Below are 17,106 nucleotides of genomic sequence, written 5' to 3' on the forward strand. Positions count from 1 at the left end.
TGGTGATAAAAACAGCAGTGGCTTCAGCAGGGCACATTTAATTCCTTCTTCTTATGAAGCTCCTGAATCTTTTGCTCACCTATGCAAGCAATAAGGAAAATGAAAAAAAAACACCTACGCTGTCTCATGCTGAAAAGCAGGAAAAAAAAAAGTTGGGTTTGAAGAGCGGGTGGAAGGGGTGTGGTTACCCAGGAGGTGTGTCAGGCATCGATGAACTTATTTATAAGCAAAGGCAGCTGTGCTGGAGAAGAAACTTTGCTGAGGCTTTGTCAGCTGCAGCTTTTTCCTGACACCTCTTGAGGAGCACCTCTACTGCGATGGGGCGGCAAAAGGACATTCTTTCTACCATTGAGGAGCACCTGAGGATCAGAAACAAATTAGTGCGGCAAGCACTGGCTGAGTGCCTGGGGACACTGATCCTGGTGGTGAGTTGGGGGCTGTGGTGTGGGGATGCTCTCTAACCCATGGGTTCGGGGGAAATTGTCCTGGTGAAAGGACTGTGTTGCTGCCAGGGTTTGCGTTGGGAATGAGCCCAGATCTGGTGCAGCCTTCTGCAATGGGTCTAGAGGACAGTCCCTGTGCGCAGGAAAAAATATTCATGCAGATTTCTTAAGGGTGGATGTTGGGGTTTCTCGCAAAGAGTGGGTTCTGAAGAGCTTGTTGGGTGTATGGGAGATTCTGTGTATCTGTGAAGTGCAGGGACCAAATCATCTCTGTGTAAGCAGTAAGTGTTTTGCTAGAGATCATACAAAACTTCCTTTCTGTCTGCCCTGGAGTATTTTCCTGGCTCTGAAGTACTGCAAGTGTTATCACCCGAGGAAATGAGAGCTTTTTTTTTCCACCTCACTTTGCTTTTCCTGTGCGTCCCATAACAAAGAAGTAGCTAGAATTTAAATTGTTGCAGTGTCCTTTTGCTGTCAGCCGTTGATTCTCCAGGGTTTGTCAGGGGGGCTGCACGATACCGTGGTAGCTCGTGCTGACAGCCAGCTGAGACCTGGTGCTCGCTATCAGTCAGTGTGTTTTTCAGTGGTCAAAGTAGATAAAACTCTCCTGCCTGTTTCAGTGCTCAGTTTCCAAAGGGGTGGAATATAGGGGATAAATGTGTGTCTGAGTGCCTTAGATTGCAAATGTTTTGAGCGGCTGGAACTTGCTTTGAAGTTAAAGCAGATGTGAACAGCTAGGACAGCTGTGTATGAGCTGTGGGGAGTAAATACTGGTGTAGAAAAACTGTGACAGGGATATCTAGCTTAGAGCATCTGCATCTGAAAACACAGGACTGCCCAGCTGGCCACGGGTTTGGTGCATAGATACTGAGGCAGAAATGAGTTGGTGTTTGCACAGTGAATATCTGCAGGTTCAAGTTCCTTTGAGATGGTGTAAATCCAGAGCAATCCTGGAGGTTTCAGTGGGGTGACTGTGGGTTTTCACCTCTTTGTAACTCATAACTGAACTTTTTGGAGAGAAATCTAATGGTTGGTGGAGTTGGAGGCAGAGGAAGGCTTCATGAACTTGCATGTCTACCTGGGGAACACCACAAAAAGACTGACACAATTTTATGCTTTAATAAATGAGATTTTGTTTTTTGATGATGATGAAGAGAGGATTTCTGAATCTTGTACAGCAGCTTAGGGGACTCTGCTAAGACTGTGTAAAATGCTACCACTCTTAAAAGAAAGCAGCTTTGCACAGTGCAATGGCTTTATTGTCAGAGCGACCCAGCTTTGGTGATTTGCAAACAAGTCCTGTTGATTTTTCCAGGAAGGGTTGTTTGGAATTAAGGTGGGTAGAAGGCGATAGGAAAACGATTAACAGTTAGAAGATTGCTGTCCGTGAATCACTGAAGTTGCTGCTGTTAGTCTCAGGATTGAAACAAGGTAAATCTTGTAAGGTGGATTAATGCCTCCTGATAGTGAAGTTAATATTGCTGAGAAACAAGACAAGCCTTTAGCCACGTGGATCTGAGCTTTCAGAAAGGCTCACGATCCAAACCCCATTAGTCCATTCTCTGACTGTAACAGTTGGCACAACAGCAACTACTTTTTCTTACAGCCTTGCCTCTCCAGGCAGAGAGGAATTGGGATCTGCTCAGAGCTTGAGGAAGGGTATGGTCCAAAATCATAAGCAGCCTCCAAAATGACAGTCGTAATGGGCACCCATCAGCCATGCTGGATGCTGCATTGGCTGAAGTGGGCAGCACATACCTTGTCCTCAGGAGTGTCAAACCTGCTCTGTTTTAGTGTGTGTGTGTCTTAATTTTACAGGCAGAGCCCTCACCGTGTTCAGGAGTTCCTGAACTGGTTTTAGTGGCACACTCAACTCCATCTTGTAGTACTTGCAAACTTCCTTAGGATCTCCTGCAGCAACTCTGCAGTGGGTAGAGTGCTGTGGGCATTCTGTGTCCATGTGGGAGGACGTGGGGTGGGCTTGTGGGAGAAAAGAGGAAGTCCCAAACTCAGTGAATGCTCTTGCATGGTCAGAAGTCCAAAACCAGCTACACAAGAGGGAAATGGGTTCCGGGACTGCAAGCTTGAAATACCCAATCTATTCAATCCCTTTCCAGCTTCATGCTGTCTCAATGTATTCTTCTTAATGAAGGGAAACTTGCAGTTTTTTCTTTACTGCCACCCTGATTCCTTTTCGTCTTTTTATTATATCACCTATGTGAAATAGAAAGGGTCTTGAAGGCAAATTCCTTCCCCTTTCAGCTGGCCTGGACAATTGTTTGAATTGGATTCTCTCCCAGGAGAGAAATTGTCATTTTCTGCCTTGCAAAAGTCCCTGCTGCCCACCCTGCCAGCAGGTTGAGCTGTGCGTGTGTACATTTAGATGTATTGTACTCCAGTAAATATCTGTTATGGGCTTCACATAGTAAAATGCCTGAGGAAAGATCTGAATCCATGAAATTTTCTTCATGGGAGATGGTGTTGACTAAACACAAATATGTTTGAACGGAACACTTACCAGGGACGGATTTAAGGTATGATATTGTTCACACTGAAATCAACTTCCTGAGCCCCAAGGGAGGCAGACTGTTTAAAGTTTGCAGCTTACTTTAAATTTCACTGTGTAATGTAAAACTTGTCCCACTGTGGATATTGGCACCACTTCAGTTTCTTTCCTCCTCCTTTTCACTTGCATAATGACTGCAGCTCTCTCAAACTCTTCTAGACAAAAGCTGTTGTAGACCTCTGCATAGTCTTGCTGCCTGTAAGAATGAACCTAGTGCTTGATTTTATTTATCTCATTTTTTTAAACACATTGTAAAGGTAGAATCATAGAATGGTTTGGGCTGGAAAGGACTCTTAGAATAGTGCCTCTTTTTTTAAGATAAAAATAATCCAGCTAAGGTAGCCAAGCCCTGAAGAGTGCCAAGATGAGTCGCTGTCTACTTGCGAGCCACTTTTGCTGCGTAGAGCACCTTGCACAACTTTTATTTAGTCTGTGGGTAGTGTCTCTCTTGTTGCAAAAATAGTAATGCTGATTCTACATTCTTTTCCTTTGATACTTAAATTGGTGTTTTCCCTCTTCAAATTTCACTTTCTGAGTGGCACATTAGGCTTGAACTTCATACTTATGTTGAAAGCACTGCTTGCTGGCAATTGTTAAGCACTACAAATGCTGAAGGCATTTTCCCAGTTGCTTGCTGTTTGTGTTATTACTGTAGCAACCCACTAAAGACAGATTTCCATGGTGGGTCTCTGTGCCTCTCTTAAGGCTCGGTTTGTTTGCCTTGCTCTGCTAGCTCTAAGTACCAAAGCTGGCTCTGTTTGTCTTTCACATTTGCAGGAGAAGTAACGTGCTGCTTATGACTGATTTCTGAGTGGAACTCGCTGTGATTCACTGCTGTAGAGGCACAAAGAACAAAACAATTCCTAATTGCTTTTCAATTGGTGCTGCCTTGACTTTGTGGCTAGGTGGTAGCTTTCCACAACTATCTGGGGCAGCACAGTAGTTCCCGCAGTTGCTGTTTGATTTGGGGTTGTTTGCTTAAACTCAGCTTGTCACATTTGGAAAATGTGATTTTATTTTATGTATGTATATTTAATTTTGTTTAAAATTTCTTTTCTTTGTTAATGCTTTGCTAGACTGTAAAAGGGAGTGGAAATCCTTGCTGTAAACATGTTGAATGCTGCTGATTCTTCCTTGCAAAGGGTCTGTGCTGCTGGGTGCAGGGACATGGGATGTGGCAGTGCTGCTGCTTTCCCTCAACCATTCCACCAGAAGAGGTTGAAGCTCTTCACTGATTGTCCAAAACTGTCCCTTCTTGCTGTCTCTCTCCAGGAGCAGTACATTTCTCCTTCCTACAAACAGGACAGTTCAGGCACCAAGACTTTCTGTTGGTGGGAAGGAAACTTGCCCCAGGAATGCCCAATCTTGTGACCAAACTTCCACCAGTTGTACTGGTCTTTCTAACAAGTACAACCTCTTGATCTGAACAATAGTAGAGGCATCAGAATAGGTATTTTTCCTTCCTTGTATGTGTGAACAACCTGAACGAGTGAATTTCCTCCCAATGCTCAACTCCTCTGCTGAAGGTTGCTCAGGTTTCCTGAGCTGAAAGAGGCTCATGTCTCCAGCTTTGTGCAGCATTTTTTCTAGCACGTGATGTATGTGGGGCACAATTTTCTTTAGAATCTCTCATCTCTCCAGCCCCACAGCCCTGCCTTGGCTCTGGTTCAGTGGGTGGTGCATAAAGATCTGTAACATAACAGACCATCTGCTGCTGCCCTTCCCTGCTGCTTCTGTACAGGCTGCCTCCAGCTGTGCTGGACAAAAAACTGGGCTGTGGGGTCTAAGCTTTCTCCTTGCTTTGCAAATTGAGAATGATGACCAGCCTGGTTGTTTGAGATATGCTTTGAGGAAAAGCATAAAGGATAGTGCTTCTCGCATTGTCTTTTTGGCTGATGAAGGCCATCCTACCACATGAGCCGCGGAGTTCAGGAAGATCTCTGCATGCTGCCCTTGCTCCCTGCCTTGCTCCCTGCCTTACTCCCTGCCTTACTCCCTGTGAAGAGTGGCACCTTTGTGTGTCCAAAACTTAAAATCATCCATCAGTATCTCCAGGTCTTGTCTTCAAAGCAGACTCATGGTTTGACTGCCTTTCCAGCATCTTCCCCACTAACCAGAGGACATCAAGGGCTGACCAGTCTTTCCCATCTACCCCAGGGTGATTAGGATATATTTACAGCAGACTTCTTGCCTAATCCCTGGTTTATTTGATGGCAGAAGAGTTGTAATTCAGGTAATTGCACTCCTCCAGGTCTATGCCAACAAAACTTCCCCATCTACGTTTAGAGATCAGTCTGTTTGAAGTCCAAGAGCAAATGCATGCAGGCCTTTTGTGTTGCACTGGAAGGTGTAAAAAAGCACAGGCAAAGAAAAGAAGAGGCAAGAAAGGAAAGAAACCTATCCCTTGTGCAGAGGAGTTCTGAACACCACCTTCCTCCTGAGCCCACGTATGAAGCTGTTTTCCACAAGGTCTGCCTAAATAGGCTGCCTTCGGTAGCCTTTGGTTCTTCATGAGCTATTGCAACTTTTTTATCCTCCTAGGTTAATTCCTACCAGCCCTTACTGGCTCCTAGTCTTTCATATGTTCAGACATTGAGACAGGGTGTTTTTATATCTTGATAGACAAAGCCACCTGCTCAGTCTCCAAACATGCCCTGGGCACAGGGAGCTCAAGGTTTCCTGAGTGTGAAGGATCCCCTGCAGCATGCTACCTTTTTCTGTTTTTTGCTGCTGCTTCTGGCTGGTGCCCCCTTTGTACAGGGGGTGGATCTTCTCCCGTCTGGAGTTTGTCAGCCCCGCCACTCTTGAACCGGTTCCTGCAGAACAAGGATTTAGTTCTTTTTCACAGTGCAAGGAGTTGAATCACCCCATAAGCAGTAGGAAGCCTCCCTTTCGGCAGGGAAAGCCATCAGATTTGCTGGAGTCAGTAAGATGAAATTAGGGAGCAGACTTCCATTAACCTGGCTAATAGGTGCATTGACCTCAATTCCTTGGAGAGTATGTTTAATACATCGGAGTGATGCTTTATTGCAAGCATTTTATTAGCACTTTAAAACCACTTTTGAACTTGGCTACTGAATCATGGGTGTTTAACAGTTGACTGCTGCACCTACTGCCATGTGAGGTGCTAACCTGGGTTTCTGTTGGCTGGATATTCTCCCAGAAGTGGTTTATTACACAAAAACGAAACCAAAATACAGCACCCCTATCCCCCCGCCCCCAACCAAAGCCAAACAAAACAAAAAGCAAACCAAAAAGCCAACAAATGCAAATGAAAAACAAAACCACAAAACCAAACCTGGTTAAGGCAGGTTATTAAAATCAAAAGAATGTGGTGTCATCTTCCCCTTCAGTGTGCACCACTGTCCCTGACCATAGCAGTACAATATTGCCTAAGAACTCTGAAAGACATTGCATGGACTTAAAAAGACTGGGAAAAATGTTGAATTGCTTTTATTTGACCTTCCTTGCCTTTCAACCCAAACTAGATGTTCCTGAACAGTTCTCTGTGAGCAGTGGACAAACAAGACCTACAAAATGAAAGCTGGGGTTCTCCGGTCTCATCTGACCTGGGAAAAGGAATTGTAAGGAAAACTTGCAAAGAGTAGAAGTGAAAGTGGTGTGATTAAAAATTGTAATAGCTACTACTACAGCAAAACTGTGTAGCATCAAGGTACTTGCCACAAAAGCCTGGGTGAGCATAACTTGAAATGGTTCCTTAAAGTCGAATGCCATGGAAGGATGTCATGCATGACACTGTATTTTTGTGTGTAGTGGACTCCACTGGTGCAGGATGGAATTGAACACATGCATATTGAAGTTCAAACCTGTCCCTAAGTATCACTGCACTCTTTTTATCTGCTGAGGGTTAAGTTTCCTACTGTTACGCTGAATTAAGCCAAACAGTGCTCACGGCTCATCTGATAAGCAGTTGTAATGCTCCTGTGGAGTGGCTCTGGGGTGTTTTTGCACGGCCCATAGATTCCCTTCTGAGGAAAAGCTGGAGAGCTACTGCCAGGTGTAGGATGGAGGAGAGGAGGATGGGGAATGACCTCTTGAGATAACCTCTTGAGAAATGGCAGACCTGGCATTCCTCCAGCTTAAGGGAAGACCTTTGTGGGTGATCAGGGAGGTGGAGGTGGGAAAATTTTACTCTGTGGTTTCTGCAACCAAAAGGTATGTGGACAACGAGCCAACCACCATCCACCTGCAGAACTGCCAGTTCTTACAGAGTGAATAACACAAATACCTTCATCACTAGGGGTCACCTGGGCTAACCTCCACCAAACTCAGGTTTTGTGGGCTTGTCCCCTCCCTGGTCAGACTGACGTGCTGTGGCCTTCGAGAGGTGAACACCATGGCCATGTACTCTCCGAAATCTCTACAAAGCATGCTGGGGCTTGTCTGGGGAAAGGGGAAAACCAGATTCACCCTGGTCATTGCTTGTACTTATTTGCTCAGTTGGAGCTATGCTTCCCTTGGTGGTTTGGCATAGCTGGTTCTGTTTGCTGCCAATAAACAATTCATCTTTTCTGACTTTGTCTTGGAGTCTCCTCTGCCATGGTTTCCCAGCTCAGTGAGGACATTGAAGGAGCTGTTCTGACTGCACCCAGTAGAGAGCGGTGCTGGCTGTTCCTCACTCACCAACGAGTTCAACAGGTTCCTTTGTTGTTTTTACACAAGGTCCCTGTGTTGGGCACCTGGTTCCTTGTCAAGAGGCACCTATGTACAGAGTGTCCACCTCATGAATCAGCCTGCAGCCTACTTGGCTGCTCCTTTCCAAGCAGGCTGAGTGCACCTTTTGCTTTGTTAGCCATTCTTCAGTTGTCAAGGGAATGGGAGGGGATGAGTTACATGTGTTTTGTCTTTGCCTCTGATTTGGATTGTGTGTTGCTCAATGGGCATGTCCAGTGCTGGCTGAAGAAGTGAAGACAGCAAACCCTGCTACCTTGGTGCCTATTTGGTGGCTTATCCTGTAGGAGTGGATACCGCCTCTGTGGCAATTGAGTAATTCTGGGATGATGGAGTTCATGGAAGCAGAAAGTCTTTGTGGGGGTATAGTTATGGGTATGTGGTCAGAAGAAATAAGTCAAGCCTTGATCCCTAGATTTGAGCATCTCATGAGTGACCTGTAATCTCTGTCCTAGTTTAAGGATCCTCTCAGTACCTGCCAATGTGGTAACTCCAAGTGATAATACACCAAGGGTCCGTTCAGGTGGAGCCAGTGGGGGATACAAACATACAGATGGTCAGGTTTAGGGCTCTTTAAGTTACATGGTGGATAGTGGAAAGACCTGCCAAGATAGAAAGCCTGCTGTGTTATAGTTGTACTGTGAATACCTCAGACCAGGATGCTATCTGGCTGATCCTTCTCACCTGCCATCTTAAAATTAGATGTTTGGACAAAGAATTCCAGACTTCTGTAGATCCATCTTGCTTTTAATTTTGCCTCTGTTTTCAGTCCATCCTGCCAGGAGATAGATTTGGCTGTGCCCTGTCTTCTTCCCTCCCATCCCTACAGATAATGCCTGGATACTTTGACCAAAGATTGAAACAGTAAAGGCTTTGAGTTGTGAGTGGAATATGAGGGTACATGAAGGTGTAAGTGGAGGCATTTGTCAGCAACTGGCCCTGATGTGAAGCAGAGAGGGTAATTTCAATCTCTTTTTTTTTCCTCCTAGCTCTTCGGCTGTGGCTCTGTTGCACAGATTGTGCTCAGCAGAGGGACTCATGGAGGTTTCCTGACTGTCAACCTGGCCTTTGGCTTCGCTGTAACACTTGGCATTTTGATTGCAGGACAGGTATCAGGTACGTGTGGCTCCATGTAGGCTGAGTTTCACTTGTGTCAATTGCTGTGTAGGCCTACTTTTTCTGTGTGGCACTGGTATGGAAGCTAGTGTCCCTTGGCACAACTCTGGGACCTAAATTCTACCTGTAAAAGTACACTAACCACCCACCTCTCCGCAGGTGGACACCTGAACCCAGCTGTCACTTTTGCCATGTGCTTATTGGCCCGGGAGCCCTGGATCAAGCTACCAATTTATGCTCTTGCACAAACCCTGGGGGCTTTCCTTGGATCTGGCATAGTCTTTGGTCTGTACTATGGTAAGTGTGGAAACTTTGTGTGTTTTTTGAAGTGAGACTACTGTGTTTGTGACTCACTGAAGGGAGGGAGGTTTCCAGATCAGAGAGGAGCACTTTTTTGCAGAGCAGAGATCCAAGAAACCTCCTTACTGTGTTTCTGGGATGACTTTCCCATTCTCAGGATGATGGGTTCAAGCCTCCTCAAAGCAATCTGAAGGCTAACCAACATTGTCAAAGTGCAAGTCTTTGCCCTTGAGTAATGACCACTGGACCTCTGGATGGCCCCTTTTGTATCTATTGGTCTTCCAGAAAAGTCAATGAAACACTAGCAGTGATGGAGATTTTATATCTGTTCACTGTTCGAGAACCATTTCTCATTCTTGGCTTAAAAAAAATGAAGTCTTCACTGTGATGTCTTATGCATTGTCTTGTTAGCTTTCTGATAACATGACTTTTAGCAGATTTTACTTTTATCAGAGTGATTCCATACCTTGGAAAGCATCCGAGAAAGCCAGTTCCTCCTGCCTCTGTTCCTCCTGTGTGTTTTCCATCATCGTAGGGAGATGCTCAGTAGGCAAGAACTGAATCTTTGTGCTGGCCCTTGCTCTTCCTTTAATATCAGGTGTGACATTTGGACTCAGACTTTGCCTCCCAATGTCTGTTTCTGGCAATAGGAGTGATGGTCCCTGTAGCTGAGTGGAACATCTGGGTCACGGTTATTTCCAGCTGGAGGGAGGAAGCTGCCACCCCAGCACTAGCAGGGGTGCTTTTCACTTTAGGAAGAAGCAAGGAGACCTACCTTCCTCTCAGTAAATATCGTGGTTACAGTTCAACACCAATTACCTTTCCAGTTAGTGGACTGAAGCCTCCTCTTCAGAAAGGATTTAACCCCATATTAACTACCTAACCCATGGAAAAGCTGCATTCAGAGGTGTCTGGTTTTGTCTCCACTCATCATGAAGGGAATACAGACCCTCCTAAGTTAGTTATCCAGCTTCTACACAGTGGTTGGCAAGGTGATGGTTGCTCTAAAGACAAGCTTGCAAGGTGAAACTAAGAAAAGTGAAAGAACAGCCCAAATCCTGTTTGCTGATCCATATCACTGTGTCATGTCTTCACACCAAGACTGATACCAGAGGCATTTTGTTACCTTTGGGAGAGAGTTGGAGTCACCTTAGTGTTTGCTTTGTGGCTCTCCTTCCTGATGCCTGGCAAATAATAATTGTTAGGAACAGGGACTAATGCCACCTGCTTCTGAGCCTGACTGGTAAAAAACTGTGGTGGTTGATGGCCTAAGTTTTCCAAATGAGTGTTTTCTCTACAGAAAATGTTTTTTTTCTTCTCCTTCCCTACCTCTAGATGCCATCTGGGCTTTTGACAATAACCGTCTCAGTGTACTAGGACCGAATGGCACTGCTGGTATCTTTGCCACCTACCCATCTGAGCATCTGAATGTTGTGAACGGCTTCTTTGACCAGGTAAGAGGGTGCTGGGAGGATGAAAGTCCATTTGAAGAGGAATCTTTTGGGTGGTTCTGGGCCTCGCCTTTAGTTAGAAAATGAATTGCAATTTAAAGATAAGATATCCAGAAAGGTATTTTGGAGTTGACACAGGTATCTCACTGGCCCATAGAAAGGACCTTAAAGCCAGAAGGCTTGTGCTAAGGCATTAACAAGTGATACAACACTGGTCAGGACACCAAAGAAAAGAATGCCATTTGCTCGTAGTCCTGAGTGTGAGGAATGATGGCTCTTCCTCACTCTCACACTGCTACTGTGGTTGTGGCACAATCCAGAGGTCAGCTGGGTGTGGGGTGGTGGTTGCTGTTGAATGTGACTGTCTCTTAAAGTTGCCATCAACAACAAAAGGGACAGCTTCTACCCAGCCGTGGCACATGGGAAGATGATGTTCCCAGATTTTCTGTCTGCCTAAACAGCTATTCATAGCTCTTCTGGGAGAAGGGAAAAAGGTGCAAGCTTGATTGAGATTATGGGCTGCCATAATCTCAAGAGAGGAGCATGGTCCACTCTCATTCCCATGGCTGCTGTGGTCTGATAATGTCATGGGATGACTTGGTGCACCTCTTCCTGTTAAGAGAATTACATCCCAGAGAAGTTAAATAACTTGGTTAGAAGACTAATCTGGATTAAATTCATGTTTTTCTTCCCCATCACTCTCCAGTTCATTGGTACTGCCTCCCTGATTGTTTGTGTCTTGGCTATTGTTGATCCCTACAACAACCCCGTCCCCACTGGGCTGGAGGCTTTCACAGTTGGCTTTGTTGTCCTCGTTATTGGAACCTCCATGGGCTTCAACTCTGGCTATGCTGTCAACCCCGCCAGGGACTTCGGGCCTCGTCTCTTCACAGCCATTGCTGGCTGGGGCACTGAAGTGTTCCGGTAAGTGCTTGATGATAAAAACCTTGTGCATCAAGGGAAAAAAAAAAATTAGAGTCCAAATAGATGGTAGCTTTGGCACTATAAAGAGTCTTGGCAGCCATGAGGTATTTTTGGATTGTCTAAATGTTGCTAAAAGACACTCTCTGCTCTTTGACTTCTTAAGAAATCGTAGAAGCTGGGCAGCTTCCAGTGGTGAGAGCAAATGACATAGCTTTGCTATCAAAAAGGAAATCTGGGAGCATCCATGAGAATTTCAGTTGCACCTTGAACACAAGCATTTCATGATTTTTTAATGGTAGAAAATGAAAAGTTTGTTCTTTTTTGAGACAATTAAGAGAGCCCTGTTATCAAGGGTTGCTTTCCTGCAAGCAGTGGGAGGGAATTGAAGGTGCCTAGTGTAGACACTGCAGATGCTTCTCACCTTTCTTGGTGGAGAGACAGTCTTGAAAGTCCTGAAAGTAGCTGTTCTGAATTGCTTGTCACTGGGACTTAAAAGTGTGTGTGTGTGTGTGTGTGTGTGTGTGTGCATGGCAACGTCTGCCTTGGAAGCTCTGCAGATGTGCACGTGGCATTGTCTTGTCCAAGTGAGTGGAGATGGCTGGAGAGGGTCAGATCTTGCATTGCTTCAGATCCAAGTGCAAATATCCTAATGCTTAGGCAGCAGTTCTTACCTTGTGCACTTTCTTTTCATTTTCCAGGATTGGTAAGCCGTCCCACTGGTGGTGGGTTCCAGTTGTTGCTCCTTTCCTTGGCGCAGTTGCGGGAGTGATTGTTTATCAGCTGATGATTGGATGTCACGATGAGCCTTCTCCACCTGCCTCTGAGCAGGAAACAGTCAAGCTGGCTAATGTGAAGCACAAGGAGAGGGTCTGAGGAAGCTGCCACCCAGCTCTGGCAGGTATTCATTACTCAGGACTGCCGCTGGCAAAAAGGAGAAGTTAAGAGCTTCAAGAACAACAGGAAGTTTTTTACCTGTCTTGAGATATTCTAGTAATTTTTTTTCCTTTTTTTTATATCCCTGACACATTTGCTTTTGACATTTCCCTGTGAGCCTTCCTCCAAATGCAGTATCATGTAATCTTTTCTTAATAGAAGGGGATTGAGGACTGTAGGAGTCAGGAGAGAAGTGGGCATTGTTGTCCAACACTAATCAGGTGTTCAGGAGTCTGAGCTTTTTTGAGCTATGTTGCTGACATTGCCTGTGACCTTGGCAAACTGCTTCCCTTCTAACCTGTGTTCCAATCTGTAGAATGGGGATCATGCAAAACTAGAATTGTTTTGCTGTCATGGATTGGAAACTCCTATGTCCTGGAGGAAATTTGCCTGTGATTCTGCTGTGGATCAAATTGTGCTTGATGTTGCTCTAAAGTCAGTACCTTGACACCAGGAATTAACTTGTCTAAAGGATTTTTATTGGCCAAAATTTTATATCTCCTATGAATTCCTAGAATTCCATAATGTCAGTCCATAGAGTAAGAATGCATTGGATTTTCATTCAATATTAAGACAAAATGTTTACAAACAAGTGCACCCTGGTGTTATAATCAAAAATTTTAATATTGCCAACTCCTAGAAGATCACACATAGGAAATCCTTATTCTAACCAGGGGCTAACCTAGACAGAAAGCTTGGCTTCCTGAAGCAGCCTTTCTAATTAACCAGCTTTGTATATAAACTGCAAGCAACTAATAGTCAAGATCCACTGGAAACGCAGTGTTGCTTAAGTTGTGTGTGTTTGTGTAAATTTTACAATGGTGTTGTTGGGGTTTGTTTTTTTTTAGTAGATTTATATATAAATATACTCCTTAAAGCTGTTACTAAATACCAAGGTTGGGATGAGTTAATTTAGAGATGTGTGGGAACTGCCGATTCTCTGTCAGCTTTGAGATATTATTGGATTTTCCTGGGGTGGTCTTGGAATACGGCATTGTGCTTTTTGGAGCACCTCCTTTTCTACCTTGCAGAGTAACTGGGATATCCCTGGTACTCATGGCTGAGGGACTGAGGTCAGGCACCTCCTGTACTAGCAGTACTGGTATCTCAGGGGATCTCTGGCTCTCCCAATGCCATATTATTACCAAGTATTTTGAAAAAAAATATTATTGGTTGTGAAAGAATTTGTAAATCCCGTGCATTAGAGAAACTTGTTCAAAGCCTGTTTCTTTAATGCACGAATTCATTGAAAAATGTAACTTTATACACACCTCCAGCCAATAAAAGGATGTATTCTTCTTTTTTTCCTTTTTAAAAAAATAAAATGTCAATACCTACACTGTAAAATGCTAGTGTTGGTTGTATTTTTAAGCAGCTGTCAGCAAACTTCACCATGAAAAGGAAGTCATCTATAGCAATAGCTTCCTCAAGCCCTTTTCCTCTCTAGCCTGAGCACAGGGGAATTAACCCTTTCAGGCAGTCCACCTACATGCTCCGTTGGTGTTTTATTCCTTTCCCTTTTGGGGCATGATTTTGGGGTATGTGGGAGGAGATGGAGTAGCTGTACACAGTATAGTGACCTAGGTATGGGCTGGGAGTGAGAGTGTCCTGCTGTCAGGTATCTTATTCTTAAGGCAAAAGAACTACTGGGTAAGTATTTGTCCTTCATCCTTTATACAGTTTAATTTCCCTTACTAATCTCTCACTTAACATAGTTCTGAATGTGCAATCCTACCCTGCCTTCATGTACTGTTCAGCCCCATCTAGCATATTACCTGAGTCACCTCTTTTTTTTTTAGCTATGCCAGGCAATGAAAAGTGCTACAGACCTGAACACAGTGCTCACAGAATTAGATGAGCAGTTTCCCTATAAATAAAATTCTTGTTGCTCTTTGGCTGGTGCGTGTACTGCTGTATTCTTCCTGTATTGATTGTGCGGCCTTAAAATAACTCCTCACTTCCCACATGGTGCTGTACTGAACAATTCAGTGAGGTCTGGATGAATGTGGTTTCCTGCAATTCACCAGCTAGGAATCAAATAGCTTTTGGGAAGAAATTTCCCAGGTTTGTTGTTGCTCTGTGTGCAGACAGCACATTGTTTTTTCCGTTTCTAACACGAAAGTTTATCTCTCAAACTCTATGTAGCAGCCTTGTATATTGCTGGGATCAACTAACATAGCTGCAGAATTCAATTATCATTTCTCTTCAGGACTGTTAGTCTTTTTTTCTACTCTTCCACCACTTTGTATCTTCAACTGGCTCGATCAATACATGAAGATTCTTGCTGCAGATCTTAAGACTTTTGATTCAAGGTGTAGTGTGTGTTCTGGTTTGTTTGGTTTTTTCCCCTTTGTTTGTTTGTTTTGTGGTTTTTGTTGTTGTTGTTACTTATCATATACTTTTTTTATATCCCTGCCTTACTCCTGCCTCACTGGTGTGTTATTACCCTTATGAAAATGGCAGTAAAATGTCATATGAGTTTCAGGTTAAATTTTCTGTCCTAACCACTGTGTTAAGTTTTGGCTTTGCTGCTGGAGAAGCACCAAGCACTGCTGAATAGATCCATCAACATGAGAAAAGGGGCAGGCATTGCCTGCTATCAGTGGATGGGGAGCTATGGAGAACACAGCCTCCAGAAGGGTCTGGTCCGTAGGAGACATGATTGTGTCTTTGCTCTTTGCTAGCCGTGTAAGGAGGACAGTGCACAGCACAGTTTGAGACACCAGATTTCAAGAGCTCTAGAAGTGTATTAAAGTGTGGAGAGGGAAAGTTGTCTTCCCTGGCAGCAGACACCCTTAAATTGCTATGAGTTGTGGTTCTGCTTGTTTTCAATTTAGCTGCCTTGAGAGACCTTCTGGGTGTTGTTCACCTGGCAGACCCATGCAAATCCAAACGTTTTTTTTTTTTTTTTTCATCCATACCTAAATTTCAAAGGTAATGAATCACCCTGTAGTGCCTCACCAGAGAGGTAAGACTCATCTGGCCAAATATAGTCATCCGGGTTTTAGGTCAGATGAACTCCAGCTGTCAAGCTATTGAAATATGCTTTGTAGGAAGAAATAAATCTAAAATTTAAACTATTCATGCTTGTAATTTGTTGTTGGAACAAAGTGTTAAAAGTTGTTGTGGATTCTCTATTGTGTGAGGTTTTCAAATTAAGACTGGCTGTCTTGCAAAAAGGTCTTTCAGTTAAACTGCAAACCGCAAGTCCTGCTGGAGGAAATTCCCAGACCTCTCCATTACAGGAGGTCAAATTGACAGGATTTGTCCCTTCTGACCTTAAAACCTATGACATTTAAGAGGCAGGATGAAAGTGGCCATGTGTTCAATTCCTCTAGGTTCTTGTCTGGTCTAAGCTTTTTGCTGCAGGTGCTTTGATATTTTTGGTATATCTTGGGAAGCTCTTCCAGGTCTGTTTGCTGTATTCCATCTGTAAAACGGCAGCAGCAGTGCTGATTTCTTCCAAACCCTGCTCTGTTTCACCTTGTGGGAGCATGAATCAAAGGGGGCTTGGCACTGTAGTGTGGATGGGAGAATTGCAGAGTCTCCCTTTGTGCATCCCTTCTATCCCAAACAGACTTTCAGCTCTCCATTTGGCAGTGGCGGGTGCTGGGGATGCAGGAGCTGGTTGCATTTGCTGAACACCTTCGGGTAGGCCTGGTGGAGCTGTACCAGGGCAGGTTTCCACATGTGCCCAAAGCAGATGAACATGGACAGATCATCTGCTTGCTGTCTTCCCTTCTCCCCATCACCCACACTTTGGTGAAGAAGAGAAAATAAATAAATGGGAGGAAGACAACAAGGAGAGCAAGCTGTCAGGCTGAAGATTTCTAACTAGGATAGACCTCTGAAAATATAACATATATGCTGCCTGAGATGGTGGTTTTGTTGGCTGTGGGATCACCAATTGACTTAGCCCTTTTCAGGGAATTTGTCTTGTTTCCATCTACCAAATCTGCTCTCCCTCCTTCCCAGGATATCTGCTTGCATTCTACTAATTTCTGCTGCTGGTCTGGAAGCAGCTGAATGAAACCTTTTGGGATCTGAGAAACTTCCTCTAAAATGTCCATTACTCCTCTATACTTTGTCTCAAGTGAAAGTGTCTTTGACTACTTTTTCTTGCTTGCATAAAATCTTGCCATTAAAGCACCCACACAGCTCATCTGCATCTCAGTCCATGAGTCTGGCCCAGACCAGCTGTCTCACAGGATCTGCTTGGCTGTGTGGCACCCGGCTTTGCAGCTGGTGGCATAAGAGGGAGCAGGCTCCCTTTGAATGCAGGTAACCACCCTGCACCGAGGGCTTGGAGTATGGGGTGAGACCTTTCTCCTGCCTTCAGGACAGCTAAAAAGATCTTACCTACTGCCCCTGCTTGCTCACCAGCCAGTGCCATGCATTCCCACAACAGTTACTTGGGTATTGGGATATGGCTTGGTCCCCTTCATGTGTTACTCTGGTGAGAGCCAAAAATCTGCAATCTGGATATAAGATGTGAGACCCAAGTATAACTCATTAGACATTAGAACTGCCAGTGGGCTCCCATCTAACCACCTTCAGGAGGGAAAACATGTCCCTGAGTCCTGTAACATTCATCATATGTGGTGTGGATGTAATGTCCAAGAATAGGATGGGATAGGATAGCTGGGGCTCTGGTCAGGTCTTGTCATCCTAAAAACCCTTT

At 44.5% G+C, this 17,106-nt stretch overlaps 1 protein-coding gene across 1 annotated transcript; it reads left to right on the plus strand.

Annotated features, from left to right (window-relative positions):
* The first annotated feature begins 239 nt into the window (after window positions 1-239).
* Window positions 240-13,772, plus strand: AQP3 (aquaporin 3 (Gill blood group)). Its single transcript, XM_010408257.4, has 6 exons — window positions 240-425; window positions 8,691-8,817; window positions 8,977-9,114; window positions 10,453-10,571; window positions 11,275-11,492; window positions 12,191-13,772. Exons 1-6 carry the CDS (start codon window positions 318-320, stop codon window positions 12,363-12,365), a joined length of 885 nt encoding a protein of 294 aa, XP_010406559.1. The 5' UTR covers window positions 240-317; the 3' UTR covers window positions 12,366-13,772.
* Window positions 13,773-17,106: the final 3,334 nt, after the last annotated feature.

Source organism: Corvus cornix, chromosome Z, assembly GCF_000738735.6.
Source record: "Corvus cornix cornix isolate S_Up_H32 chromosome Z, ASM73873v5, whole genome shotgun sequence".
In the NCBI taxonomy this organism is placed as follows: domain Eukaryota; kingdom Metazoa; phylum Chordata; class Aves; order Passeriformes; family Corvidae; genus Corvus; species Corvus cornix.

What these genes read in the sequence shown, in the direction of transcription:
- AQP3 (XM_010408257.4), top strand. Translation starts at nt 318, where the DNA reads ATGGGGCGGCAAAAGGACATTCTTTCTACCATTGAGGAGCACCTGAGG. An exon ending in GATTGCAGGACAGGTATCAG is followed by an intron (nt 8,818 to 8,976) that starts GTACGTGTGGCT and finishes ACCTCTCCGCAG; the next exon opens with GTGGACACCTGAACCCAGCT. An exon ending in TGGGGCACTGAAGTGTTCCG is followed by an intron (nt 11,493 to 12,190) that starts GTAAGTGCTTGA and finishes TTCATTTTCCAG; the next exon opens with GATTGGTAAGCCGTCCCACT.